At 35.9% G+C, this 13,793-nt stretch overlaps 1 protein-coding gene across 3 annotated transcripts; it reads left to right on the top strand.

Annotated features, from left to right (window-relative positions):
- LOC109726506 (protoporphyrinogen oxidase, mitochondrial) lies at positions 1,867 to 12,642 on the top strand. 3 transcript variants are annotated; one of them, XM_020256119.1, is made up of 19 exons: positions 1,867 to 2,062; positions 2,161 to 2,200; positions 3,877 to 4,012; positions 4,203 to 4,268; positions 5,144 to 5,194; positions 5,287 to 5,343; positions 5,597 to 5,682; positions 6,165 to 6,201; positions 6,318 to 6,383; positions 6,687 to 6,727; positions 8,351 to 8,509; positions 8,600 to 8,732; positions 8,890 to 9,075; positions 9,173 to 9,247; positions 10,828 to 10,951; positions 11,066 to 11,174; positions 11,263 to 11,337; positions 11,477 to 11,583; positions 12,244 to 12,642. In XM_020256119.1, the coding sequence occupies exons 1-19, from the start codon at positions 1,882 to 1,884 to the stop codon at positions 12,348 to 12,350; spliced, it is 1,836 nt and encodes a 611-aa protein (XP_020111708.1). In that variant the 5' UTR covers positions 1,867 to 1,881; the 3' UTR covers positions 12,351 to 12,642. The 3 variants fall into 3 exon arrangements, 2 of the variants coding, with proteins under 2 accessions (XP_020111708.1, XP_020111709.1); XM_020256120.1 differs by lacking the exon at positions 8,351 to 8,509; XR_002220541.1 differs by lacking the exons at positions 11,066 to 11,174; positions 11,263 to 11,337; positions 11,477 to 11,583; positions 12,244 to 12,642 and adding an exon at positions 9,398 to 9,491 and having other exon boundaries at positions 10,828 to 10,865.

Genomic DNA, 13,793 nt, shown 5'->3' with positions numbered 1-13,793 from the left:
TACTTCTTCTCCGCTATTTGTTTTGTAGTTATGGAAGTGAAGTTTTATTAGTTCTGTTGTTTGATTGGAGAAAGTATATGATGTAAAACTATAATTTATATATAAATAATAAATAATTTAATAAATAAAAATAAAAATAATTATATTTTTATATAATTATAATTTAATTTAAAACAACTAAATTATTTTTTTATACATAAATTGTAGTAATAAAACAAAAAAATATTAATACTTAATAAATCAATATTTATTATATTTTAATTGTACAAACTAAATTAAAAAATATTAAAACTTAACTAACCAAATTTTTAAATATATTTAAATATAACTATCTCTACCTAGTATTTTATTTTATTATTTTTTCTTCACCTTCCTTCACCATAATTGATTTCGGCCCAATTACGCTGTTTCAGGGTAACTAGAGTTTTGACTGTAATTTTTTTACGGTGAACCAAATAACGAAAGTGGTCATTTTTCACCGAAAATCACTCCCTCCCACCCACTTCCACCCGACTTCCATGCAAACAAACAGGCCCTTAGTGGATGTAGATCTTACATCTACTTCGTTTATTTCTTTTACAAATAAACTTAGCTGCAAATGTGAATCAACTAGAATTCGAACTTGGGATTTAAGGTACGAACCACCAAGCCTTTTGCCCCTTGCGCTAGGGACGGTCGGTCCTTTCATTTTAAGTGGATGTAGATCTTATATCTGCTTCATTGATTTTTTTTAAAAAAATAAACTAAGCCGAAAATATGAATCAACTAAAATTTCAACTTGGGACCTCGGGTACGGACCACCAAATCCTTTGCCACTTGCGCTAGGGACGGCCGGTCCCTCTATTTTAAAATTGAGAAAAATATAAATAATTTTTAGTATAAACAAAAAAGTTGATGTGATAAGTAGCATATTAATGACTTTGAGATGAAGTGGGTGTAAGATTTACATGCCATTCTAGATTATACTAGTAGCATCGCTCTCAAAATTATAGACCAAATTGCATTAAAAATCCACCGGTTTTGCGTTTTCACTAAAATAAGTTATTTTTTTTTGAAATTAGCTCTAGATTTTTTTTTTTAGTAAATTGATCAAAATGTTCTTATTTCTCTTTTTCCCTCCTTTCTCTCTCTCATTTGTTTATGTCTCCTCTCTGTCTCCCTCCTCCTTGTTGTTCCTTCTTTTTTTTTTCTTGCTTTCTCTCTCTACTCCACTGCCCCCACACATTGACGTCATGCTCCTCTCTCCTACGTTGCCCATATCTCTGTCGATGTCGGTGGTAGCAACGCGGGTTCGAATACGATACAAATCACTAAGGTGAGACTGCGGCGAAGGGTGTGGTCATGGGTGGCGACGAGAGTGCCTCATAATTTGAGGAGGATGGGGAGGGAGAGTTTGTCGAGGCAGGAGAGTTTGCTGTGGAAGAAGGTGAGGGAGGAGGCATGACAGCGAAAAATAATACAATCGGCGGAAGAAAAAAAAAAAAGAAGAAAGAATACAAAAAAAAAGAAAAAAGAATATATATTTTTTCTTCTAGAAAGGCTATCATATATTGTGATTGGTATAGAAAAAACCAAAAAATAAAGAAGTCAGAAAAAATAATCATTCCAGAAAATGCCAAAAAGCAAAGAAGGCGGAAAAAGAAAAGAAGTTACATTGATTAATTGAAAAGAAGTTACGAAGTTGTACAATTTAAAATTATTTGAAACTAAATTACACCATAAAAAAAAAAAAATTATACTGTTTAAAAAATTACAATTTAGTCTCAAATAATTTTAAGCAATGCAACTTGCCTAATTGCAACTTCACTCATAAACTGTAATTAGGGGTAAATTCTGATTACGCACATCCCTACTAAACTAGCCGGTGCGGCCTATCCGCGCATGTCGTCGTATGGGGTCACATCCCAGATCCCCAATTCCCACCGCTGCGGCTACCCCGCACGCGATTTCGTATGCGGACACCGTCCTCATCATCTTCGCGCACCACCACTTAAACCCCTATCCCCAAACCCCGCCACCATCGCTGCCTCCTCCTCCTCCATGGAAGGTGGAAAATCACAAAGTAAACCCTCACCTTTCCCTAAATCCCACCTCGTTCCCTTTAATGCGCATCTCAATTTTGCGCGAAACGCCCTGAGATTTCTTAAATTTGTCGTGCAGGTCCCATCAAATCGGTGGCCATTGTTGGCGCTGGAGTTAGGTTGATTTGATTCCATGTCTTTTTTCTCCTTTTTTTTTTGTGTGTGTAAAATTTGAGCTGTTCATGAGTATTTTACTTGAGTTGAGCTACACTGGAATGTCTCTTTTTGGTCCCTGTATTATCCCACTATTGCAATTTGGTCCCTGCACTTTTAGCTGAAATCATTTAGTCCCTGAACTTTTGCATTTATATAACTGTAAAAAATTGTATATTCTTAGTTTTGTTATAATGCGATGACCTTTTAATCCTGCTTGAAGGAAACTAATAGGTAAAAATGTATAAAACTTATCTGAACTGTAGACCATTTCGATTCGACTATACATCCTTTCAAAATTTTGATTTTAATACCCAACCTTTCAATTTGTTTGATTTAAGTGATTTGATGGTTCCTCGGATGCAAAATATAAGCTAATTATTATTTTAATGAATTTATAATTATGTAAACTGCATAAAATTTACTAACTAAATCCATAAAGATAAACGGTGTATTCAAATTTTGAAGTTAAGGAGTCACTAATTGGCTCAAATAAAATAAATTAAAAAATCAGATAGTAAAATCAAAATTTTTAAAGGTTAGGTAGTCAAATGCAAATTAGTAATAGTTGAGGTAAGTTTTATAAATTTTTACCAAACTTATAAGTTCATTATTTTGCAGGTGAAGTGGTAAAATGGCCATTTCATTGAAAGTTTAGATTTTTTTATAAAAAAATTTAGCGACTAAAGTGTTTGAGCAAAAATGAGTAAACTTCAATTTGTCTATATGTGATTTAGCATATTTTTACTTTGTCATTCTGTGATTCAAAAAATTGCACTTAGCCACTCTGTAGTTTTATTTTTTGTTTCACTGTAAGGATCTACTGTTGAACAGAGTAGTAGCGCCATAGTTTTTGCAAACCACATTGCGGTACAATAGAGAATTTTATCATTCTATAACCTGCACTTTACCACCCGTGGTTTTCGATAAGTATCACCATGCTATCCTGTTTAACGCTAGGTCCTCACGATGAAACAAAAATAAAAACCACTGGGTAGTTGATTGCAACATTTTGATGCATAAGGTGGCAAAAGAGAGAAAATCGCCATTGCCAGAGACTCACCGAAGAGTTCCAGCAGGCGATTACACCTCCAAGAAAATGTGCTAAACCATAAGGGCGAAGATGTGCTCTAGCTTCGCATATTGTGGATCAATGTGCCGAATTCTTTATCTAACTTCGAATTCCAGGGCTTTATCTAGCATGAAGAAACTCATTTTGGTCGACCTATTTCATTCCTCGTAGTGGCCATTTAGCTGTGGTTAAGCTCCTGAAAAGCATTTTCTTATCACTATTTTTAAGGAATTAATATCGTAAATAGCTGTGGTTTTGATGCATGAGTGGCAAAGTGAAAATGTGCTAAACCATAGTGAGGGAAGTTGTGTTCTAGCTTCGCATATTGTGGATCAATGTGCCGAATTCTTTATCTACCTTTGAATTCCGAGGCTTTTTCTAGCACGGAGAAACTCATTTTGGTCGAGCTATTTCATTCGTTGTAGTGTACCATTTAGGAATTAAGCTCCGGAAAAGCATTTTCTTATAACTATTTTAAGGAATTAATATCGTAAATAGCTGTGTTAGAAGTTCATCATACACTTTACAAATGATCATTTCATTGATATGCTAATTGCAAATAATATGCAGTGGGCTCGCTGCCGCGTATAAGCTGAAGTCAAATGGCGTGAGGGTCACCGTCTTCGAAGCTGAAGAAAGAGCTGGAGGAAAAATAAGGACCAATTCTGAGAATGGTTTTATATGGGATGAAGGGGCAAATACAATGGTTAGTTTACTAGAACAAACCATTAATATGCAATTTTTTGTATTTAGATTCTGTTATTTGCTGATATCTAGTTGAATGATTTTGGCTTCTTTGCTAAAGAAAAAAGGTGTAAAAAAAAAATGTAGTTTTAACATTTGAGTTAGATTTAGTAAGCTTGACTTCTCACCTATATGTATTTTATTATGTGCAGACAGAAAGTGAAATGGAGGTCGGAAGATTGATCGATGACCTTGGCCTTCGAGACAAGCAACAGCTTGTATGTACTGAGACAACATCTATCTGCAGTCTTAAGAAATAATTTTGAAACTTTTTGCATTATATTGTACAAAATATTTTTCCGTCTCCTTTTGAAGCACAATGTTCATCATTCACAGTTATGTTTTGAGGAATGTTAGTAGAGTTCTTAATAAATTTATATTTCTTATTTCTTAGTCCATTTAACTTATTAATCTTGTCTACTCATAAGTAATTATTCTCGGGAAAAGAAAACGAACAAAAGCAATATAATGAATTCTGACAAACTTTCAATCTTGAAGTTTTGACATGTGTTTGGCAGAACGATTTCTTGCTTATTGATGATCTGAGTAGAGTTAGACGGGACTCGAGTTCTTTGTAGAACTGCTGTTTGGGATCTACATCTCTTTGTGGAAAAAGCCATGAAATTATTTTTAAATACTGAGAAGCATGTTCAGAAGAATAAAGGGGATCAATGCAAACATTTATAGTGGAAATTCCATCCAAAGAATAAAGCAAGACAATACTCTGCCTTGTTATCTAAAGATTAGTGATAATGTGAGAAAGAGATGTGACAATCAAGTCCTCATTTATAGTTAAACAATAACAGATAAGAGTTATGAGCAATGTATTTGAGAATGATTTGAATTTTAAATTTTTTTGAAGATATATATAATTATGTTGGGCATACTAGTTATCTGGTTAACTATGTTACCTCTTCTTTTTGTGAATAAGAACTTGAGGGAATCACTTTTTCTTCTTTCTTTACCTAGACATCGCGGAACATTTCACTGTATGAATAAGAACTATAATGACGTTGGCCAAACTTTTAGCTCAAGCATTTGATAAATTAATGCTAGAATCTTTGATCTGTGTGCATTTTGCTGTATGTGACAGCCTATTGCTCAGAACAAGCGTTATATAGTGAGGAACGGAATGCCACAGCTGGTAACTAAGTTTGCTTTAGAATATGTCGAGTTTTTGTTTACTTTCCTTGCTATAATTTTCACCTGCAAAGCTATTCTATCTTGTTGAATCAGATTCCATCAAATCCCATTGCACTGATCACGAGCAGCATCCTTTCTCCCAAATCAAAGGTTTGTTTTATCATTTATGATCTTTAACAATAATGTCAGATGTCTACATCAAAGCATCATTTATCTGCATTGGTGATAGTGAACGCCGCTTAGCAAATTCGTTGATATTTTTAGGTTTCAGCACATTATGTTGCATCCACAGTCTGCATGTTATACATTTTGTACATCACTTTTGGATATAAGCTCCTCCAAATTGTGTAACTACTACAAAAATCTTTACTATTGTGTAATCTCTAACATCTGGTGCTTGCAGCTGAAGTTACTCATGGAACCATTTCTGTGGAAGCAATCAGGCACAATGAGCTCTGCAGAAGTGTTCGATGAATCATCACATGAAAGGTGTGTGTTTGTTTGTTTGTTGTTTTAGTTCTGCCTCCTCCTTACCCGCAGCTAAAGTTGGCTACATATTGTAGTTTTTTCGATGATTTAGATCAGAACATGAGACTTTAGTGATGTATCTATGAATCAAATTAATTGTTTGCTAAGAACTTATTGGTATTTGAAGAAGGTAACAGAGAAAATCCACCTGCCGTTTATTTTCCGTTCTTGTTAAGAATAATTTGGCAACAGCATATCATATAATTTTCTTTTACATATGTAGAAGAAAATTTGCTTTTTCACTCGGCAAATTATTTTTTTGCGGATGAAAAATGAGCTTATTTCTGGTGATCGTACACCTTCATTCATTTTATGTGCATGTTCTGAAATTCATTTTGATCCCATGCACTCATTTGAAACACCATAATCTGTATTAACACGTAGATTCTTAACAAATTTTATCTATTAAATGATTTTGAGCATAAGCAATTATTCTTTTGCAGTGTGAGGAAGTTCTTTCAACGTCACTTCGGAAAAGAGGTGGGGAGCAATTCGGTTTACTTTTTTAACTTTGAATCAGCTTAGTTGGAATTTTTCTTGCTTTCCTCTCTTACTTCAATCTGAAACGGTTTTTATAGTTATGAATCCAATCATAGGTTGTCGATTATCTTGTTGATCCTTTTGTGGCTGGAACCAGTGCTGGAGATCCAGAATCATTATCCGTGAGATCTCTCTTCATACCCCAAATAACTTCTGCTAAAATTCTGTCTTTAAATCTTGGTAACACTATTTTCTATGTTGTAGCATGAACATAATCTATTAAGAACATGACAAAATCTTGTTAATTCTATCATATCTAAATCTAATTATATGCTGCAAAGTGCAAACGGTTCCTGGTCAAACTGGTTTGCTCCAACCAGAGGTGTGATAAGTATTTCATTTCTTCTGTTGCCTTTCTCCGATGTGCATCAGTTATAAGGCTCTATATTACCTCTTTAATTTACTTCTCAAATGCATTCAAACAGATGCGGCATGCATTTCCAGAGCTATGGGATCTAGAGAAAAGGTAAGTTTCATAATACATGTTATATTAATTCTAGTTGTCCTAGAAAATATGACCCTTAAGAGCTTCTTTTTTTTTGGTATCTAATTAAGAGATATGACACACCTAATTGGAGACAGCCTGGGAATATACTTATGACCCTCCTTTTGTTTCTAATTGGAGACGGCTTGGATTTGAACCAGGTGATGATTTAATAGCATGAGAACCTAAATATCAGCCCTGTTTGGCCAAATTTTTGAAGGTAGTGTTGTAGGATATAGTGTTGTATTGTAAGAAAAAATTGTAAGGCATTTGGATTTTTGGCTAATCATACTACAAAAATGCTGTAGATTGAAAAAAAATAATAATAATAAAAAGTTTGGCAAATATCCAGCTTAAGCACTGCTAACTACATCGAAGTGCTGAAATGACCAAAATACCCCCTGTGCTTAGTTCTCAAGATTATAGTGTTTTGAAAATATCTAGCAAAGAACAAAGCATTAAAAAAATATATTTTTATTTATAACTACGTATCAATTATAGGAGATAATATATTAATACCCATTATTAAAAGACTAATCTTTTTCAAATATTAATTAAATTCAACTAATTTTACATGGAAAATCAATTTAAAATTTTATTTCGAAAAACAACTTTCATTATTTTGTAAACATCAATCAACTAGAAATCTCTTTTGATCAAGTATATTAAAACGCTTCACCTTTGTAAAACAGACTAAAGGACAGGAACATTACTTAGATTAAGGCAGTTATCAATTGTTAGAAATTCATTCAAATAATCTCAAATCTCTTATACAAATATATTTTAAAATCAATTCCGAAAGCTAATATAGAAAATTCACTTGGAAAAAACAAATCAATTTATATACGACTATACGTAGATCTGAACAGTGCAATACTTTAAGGCAAAATAGAAGGACAGTATATAATTAAAATAAATGGTTGGAAGAAAGGGAGGAAAGAAGAGTAATCTGAAAAACACAATATATTAACGAGAGACGAATTGTGAAACAAAATCCATTTTTCAATCAGCAATGGAAAGATTATCTTGCAATTTGACCTCTCTTTTTCCATTTCTCTACCAGTTTACTTAACCCCCTAAGTTTGCCAATCCTCACCTCCTCAACAAGCATCATACCCTAATTACTGTTTGAGGCATGGAGATCCGTCGTCCCCTCCGGTCGTAGTGTTGGTGGTCAATGATGGCGAGAGGTGGGTGGNCACCTCCTCAACAAGCATCATACCCTAATTACTGTTTGAGGCATGGAGATCCGTCGTCCCCTCCGGTCGTAGTGTTGGTGGTCAATGATGGCGAGTGTTGGTTGCCTTCACGAAACTCTAACTTTTGTTTCATCGAGAGCCTGCTGGCTTTATCAACAAGCCCGTCTCTTCTTCGGGACTCGAGAAAGAGGAGTAAAGGAGCTGATGGGCATTGAAAGTAGTAGTTTGAAAGAACTCACCGTATAGTATAAGAGAGAGAGGGGTTGAATGGCGGAAGACAAAAGAAGAAAAGGATGAGAAAAAAGAAGATAAAAGAAGAGGACAATATAAAATTATGTCTTTCGTTTGAGGGCATTTTGGTCATTAGAAAAAAAGGTTTTAAGTAATTTGTGATGCATCTCGCTAGAAACTCCATCTCTCTGGCCTCTGCCGCTGGGCCTCCTAATGCACTTATTGCGGCCCGCCAAAGCAGAAGTGTGAGAAGCTGTGGGGTTCCAAACGGCCCACTTGGCCAGGCCGTGCGGTTTGGTTTAGTAGAAGCTGGACCAAACGTCCCCATTATGTGATAAGTGACTGAGATCATAATTACTCTTCTTTCAACTTGTTCTCATGTGAATTCTAATAGAGACCTTTACAATCCTGTTGCTGCTATCAGGTATGGTTCTGTCATCGTTGGGGCCATACGAGCTAAAAAATCAGCTAAAAGCAACGACAAGACGGCAGGAAGTTCTTCTCCAGGGAAGAAAAGAAACCAACGTGCTTCATTTTCATTTCATGGTGGGATGCAGGTACACCATCATTAATAGCATGCACCTTGTAATTCCTTTCTTCTCCGAACTTAGTCATCTGAAGTTTACTCAGTTTTGACTTGAAACGTGATTTAATGTTGACGTACTCTGATTGTATCTAATCTGTATTTGTTCTGCATTATCTTGAACTCTGCAGACGCTCACGGACACACTATATAAGGAAATCGGAGGTGATAGTTTAAAGTTGAGTTCAAAAGTTCTGTCGTTATCGTGCAAGTATGATGAAAGCTCTCCATCTAGTAGCTGGGCAATTTCTCTTGGTGCAAAAGATGCCAATAGTAAAGATCTAGCCAGTCAATCATTTGATGCGGTTATAATGACAGTAAGAAAAGCTTGCTGTTTCGTCTATTATGTTTAGTAGTTAATATAGTTGCTCAAAGACATTTCTTGCTCTTTGTTATTTTTGTCCTCTCTTCCAGGCTCCGCTTTCTAATGTTCAGGAAATGAAATTCACAAATCGTGGAAATCCTTTTGTGCTAGACTTTCTTCCTAAGGTTGGTTTTTTATTGCTGATTATTACTGATATAGTTCTTCTGTCGTTATTCTTAATATATTTCGAACAGCACTTCCTTAGAACCTCAAGTGTGGTGTGTTCAAATCCTTGAGTTGCAATATATATTTTCTGTTGTATTTTGCATGTGAAGCCTGTGAGAAATGAACCTTGGACCCTGCAGTGAGCAGGTGCCTTGTGACACTAGGGTCTGGGCTTCCACATTTCTTCAGAAACCAACTAAAGAGGTTGGAAATAATTTTTTGCACTATGTTGTCTTTTGAGGTCATGGAAGTCAACAATTGCTCCTATAGAGAATCAAAATCTACTTGGCTCCTAGAACTCAACAATTCAGTTCATTGATGATTGTTTCTACTCAATTCCACCTCTCTGGTAGTTTCCTATTTTATTCTTTTTCTTTTTATTTATTTTATATGTGCGATGGGGAGATATCTATGATAGTGATTGATTTTTTTTTTTTTGGCGTTTTCCATTTTCTAATGGGTTGTACCTTTCCGCAACTCTGATTCTTGTTCTAGGTTTGTTTGTTTTCATATATTCATCTCTCCTTAAAGTTCTTTGTCCTTTTTTGTTGAAAATAAGATATAAAAACACCATTCATTGGTAGCTTGAGGTTTGAGAGAATAACGGTTGTTTCACATTCTTTAACATAGTATAAGAGTAGGAGGTCTTGATTCAAATCCTACGAGGTTTCTAGCATTATTAATTTTGTTAGAGTAATTAGTGCATATGTATTTGGAATGATTGAAATTAGTTTATAATTGTCGATATTTATATTTATTACTACTTTAATATTGATCCAGTTGTACGACAACTGGTGTGTGCCTTATATGCTTTTGTACCTATTATGTATAATACAAAACCCTCTAGGGTTGTATGGTGGCTTCTTCCCAACCTTTCAAATTTTCTTCCATTAAATTCAAGTCTACATCTTGGGTTTATCAAAAAAGTCTTGAGCTGAGATATGAGGGAGATTGTTGAATATAGAATATAAAAACACTGTTCTCTGGTAGTTTAAGCTTTTGGAGAACAACAATTGTCTCATATAATTTAACACTCTTCATGAAGTGTTGCCATTTGATTCGTGTTTCATTTATATCGTCTTTTTGTTCCTATTGTCTCTTGTCCTTGCCCTTTGATAGTTTCAGGTACATATTGTCTATCTGATGTGGCAGTACAGTTTCAGTGTGATTTGATTAGTTGGCTAGCACAAGTACCTAATATGTTAGATATCCATTGTGTGCTCGGCGTAAAGTTTTGAACAGTACCTCCAATTTCAAAAGTTACTTCTTCCACTGAATTCCAGCTACGCGCCTATGCCTACTTACCAAAAATGTTGTAGCTTCTTGACAATATTGTGGAGCTCCATCCGGTACTGAAATAATAAAAGAAAATTTGATTCTTGATCACTACTTTTAAGTAGAGTAATTTTCTCTGATTGGCATATTTGGAGCACTTGTTGGCCCTTGCTCGCATATACTTAGCCCATGGGGAGTTGAAACAATTCATATTAAGCATTTAGCCCCTCACAGTTTATTCACATCTCTTCTTTATGCACTGAAGGTCAATTATCTGCCTTTATCCGTCCTCATTACCGCTTTCAAAAAGGAAAATGTTAGAAGACCTCTGGAGGGATTTGGAGTTCTAGTGCCCTCTAAGGAACAAGAAAATGGTTTGAAAACCCTCGGTGAGCATTCCAATTAAAAATTGACTCCAAATGAACCAGTCGCATTCATGAAATTTACTTTTATTTTGGATGCCATCCATCTTACCAAGTTTCTATCTTTGCTTTGTCAAATAGGTACTCTTTTTTCTTCAATGATGTTTCCTGATCGAGCTCCCAGCGATCAGTATCTATACACGACATTTCTCGGGGGAAGCCGAAATAGGGAACTAGCACGAGCTCCATTGTATGGGAACATTTCTTCGATTAATTATGTTCTACTTGCTACTTCATTCGTATCATTCTTATGCAAATTGTGTGCGTGCTGTTTGTAGGGATGTGCTGAAACAAATTGTGACCGATGATCTTAAAAAGCTGTTGGGCGTGGAGGGACAACCAACTTTTGTGAAGTAACAATCCATGAAGAAATCAATTTTTTTTTTTTTTACCCTTCCATATTCTTGGTGGTTCAATTGATTTTTTTTACTTATATATAGTTAATTATTATTGTTTGAGAATCTAATCAGATGCTTCTCCACACTATTACAGGCATGTCTATTGGAAAAGTGCTTTTCCGTTGTATGGCCAGAACTATGATTTAGTTTTGGAAGCTATAGAAAAGATGGAGAAAAATCTTCCAGGGTTCTTCTATGCAGGCAAGTCAATAAACTCTTTCCTTTTCCCCCTGATAAGAAGGAATGTAGAGGCACTATGGTACCTTCCATTGTGTGTTTTTAGTATAGCATTGTCGTCGTTCATTATTGGATCGTTTGCATGGCTATGTGTATCTTTGGTACATATTTGTCCTCATCTCCCATTCAAGATTAAATTGGACAGGATAAATGAATGAGAGCACAAAGTTGGGGGGAACTAAAGGGCTTGTTTGGCACACGAGATTAGATCGGATAAAACAAGACGAAAGAGCGAAGAGCGAGGTCAGGAGAGAAAGTTTAGCAACTCTTAAGGTACCGGGAGTTGTCTGCGGTCGAAATTGTTGTATCCAGATAGGTCAAATAATCGCGTTGGGATGGGTTTATCGATTACAACTTGATCTCAGTTTGGATCAAGTTGGAGCCAAAATTTCTAGTGTAACCCATTGGATCTGCCCTTTACCCGACGAGGCCACTGATGACTCCCAGTGACCAAATCCTGCCTACCCATCTGTATTTTACTTTGATTCAATCCTCTCTCAGTGCAGTCGAACTCGAGGGGCTTTTAATGCCGTAAATTTTGATATATATTCCTCCTTTTCTTGTTTCCTGTTCTCGCATATTTTGATTCTTATCGTTCATATAAGCCGCCTCGCAATTCAACAGGTAATCACAGGGGAGGATTATCTGTCGGAAAGGCTATGACTTCGGGATTGAAAGCAGCCGACCTTGTAATCGCGTATCTCGGATCATGTACTGAGGAAGATGCTTGATATCACATGGTGGTGGGGAAGTGAGTTTCATTTCAATCATAACATGTTATTAGTTTTTCATCTGTTTATGGTCTTTTTTGAGTGTGCTAAATTCATGTCTCCCTTGTGTGGAACATCAAAGGGAAAGGTAAAGATTAGTAAGTCTTATTGAGGGTCTACAGAGTGTATGGTTTCGAGGACAAAATTCTTGGTTTATGAATTTTGTGTCAGCTTTTGTGAAGATATCTGGTTGTCAGATGATTGTCAGAAAAGAAAAATAACAGGCAATGTTCAACTGGCAAGTTCATTTAAATGCGCTGAAATAGAACTGCGACTAAATCACTTGTGGTCCAGTGGTTATTAGTTGATTCAATGCTGATCATAAAGTCAGGGATTCGAACTTCCATATGATTTTAAATTTGGGACTCGTGCATCTGACTTTTTTACTCTAGTAGTCGGGTGATTGAGGGATGACCATCAAGTTGAGGATTCGAGCTCTCAAATGATTTCTGTTGAGTTGGGAATCCATTTTTGTCGGATAGTTGGCGCTAACTATTAATCCCAAAAGCTCGAGCTGTTAGAAATACGCAATCAATTTACTTCAAGCGTACAGATATAGCGCCTACGGGTCTTGATTGTGACTCGGTCCATCCAATCTCACGCCATTTCGAACATGACTTGGCCCACATGGCCTCCCGCTACAGGGCAGGACGCTAGCCCATTTAAGCAAACAATCCTCTCTCCAGCATCTGCACATACTCGTGACCTCTGTCTCTGATATTATTTGTCGGATCGTTGGCGCTAACCATTAATTTCAAAAGCTCGAGCTATTAGAAATATGCAACCAATTCACTTAAAACGTACAGATATAGTGTCCACGGGTCTCAATTGTGACTCTGCCCATCCAGTCTCATGCCACTTCGAACATGACTCGGCCCAACCCAGCCTCACGCCATTTTGAACATGACTCGGTCCACATGGCCTCTTGCCACAAGGCAAGATGCTGGTCCATTCAATCCAACAAATTGTTGTTTTCTTATGGACTATTATGTAAATATGCATATATATATATATATATATATATATATATATATATATATATATATATATATATATATATATATATATATACAAAAGAGATCGTCGAGAGATGATGACAAGCATCATCACAAACTAAATGTCCATGTCGATAGCGAAGCATATGTCCTTTTTAAAGAAACATATGCCGCCTAAACAGCCGCACGGGCCCCTTGCACATTAGGCCCCGCACTGTGATTATTGGGAACCTAGTTTGTGATAAGGTGGATGGTGGTGGATGGTGCTAGTAGAGTTAGAGTGTAGAGAGGTAGGTTACCGATTTTTGAGTTTTTGTGGTGGAGGTACTACGAAAACTCTCATAAGATCGAGTTGAGAGAGAGAGTGAGAGAGAGAGAGAGAGAGAGAGAGAGAGAGAGAGAGAGAGAG

Source organism: Ananas comosus, linkage group 21 (genome assembly GCF_001540865.1).
Source record: "Ananas comosus cultivar F153 linkage group 21, ASM154086v1, whole genome shotgun sequence".
Lineage (NCBI taxonomy): Eukaryota > Viridiplantae > Streptophyta > Magnoliopsida > Poales > Bromeliaceae > Ananas > Ananas comosus.
The sequence above is the reverse complement of the archived record's forward strand: the minus strand, read 5'-3'. Positions and strand labels throughout refer to the sequence as shown.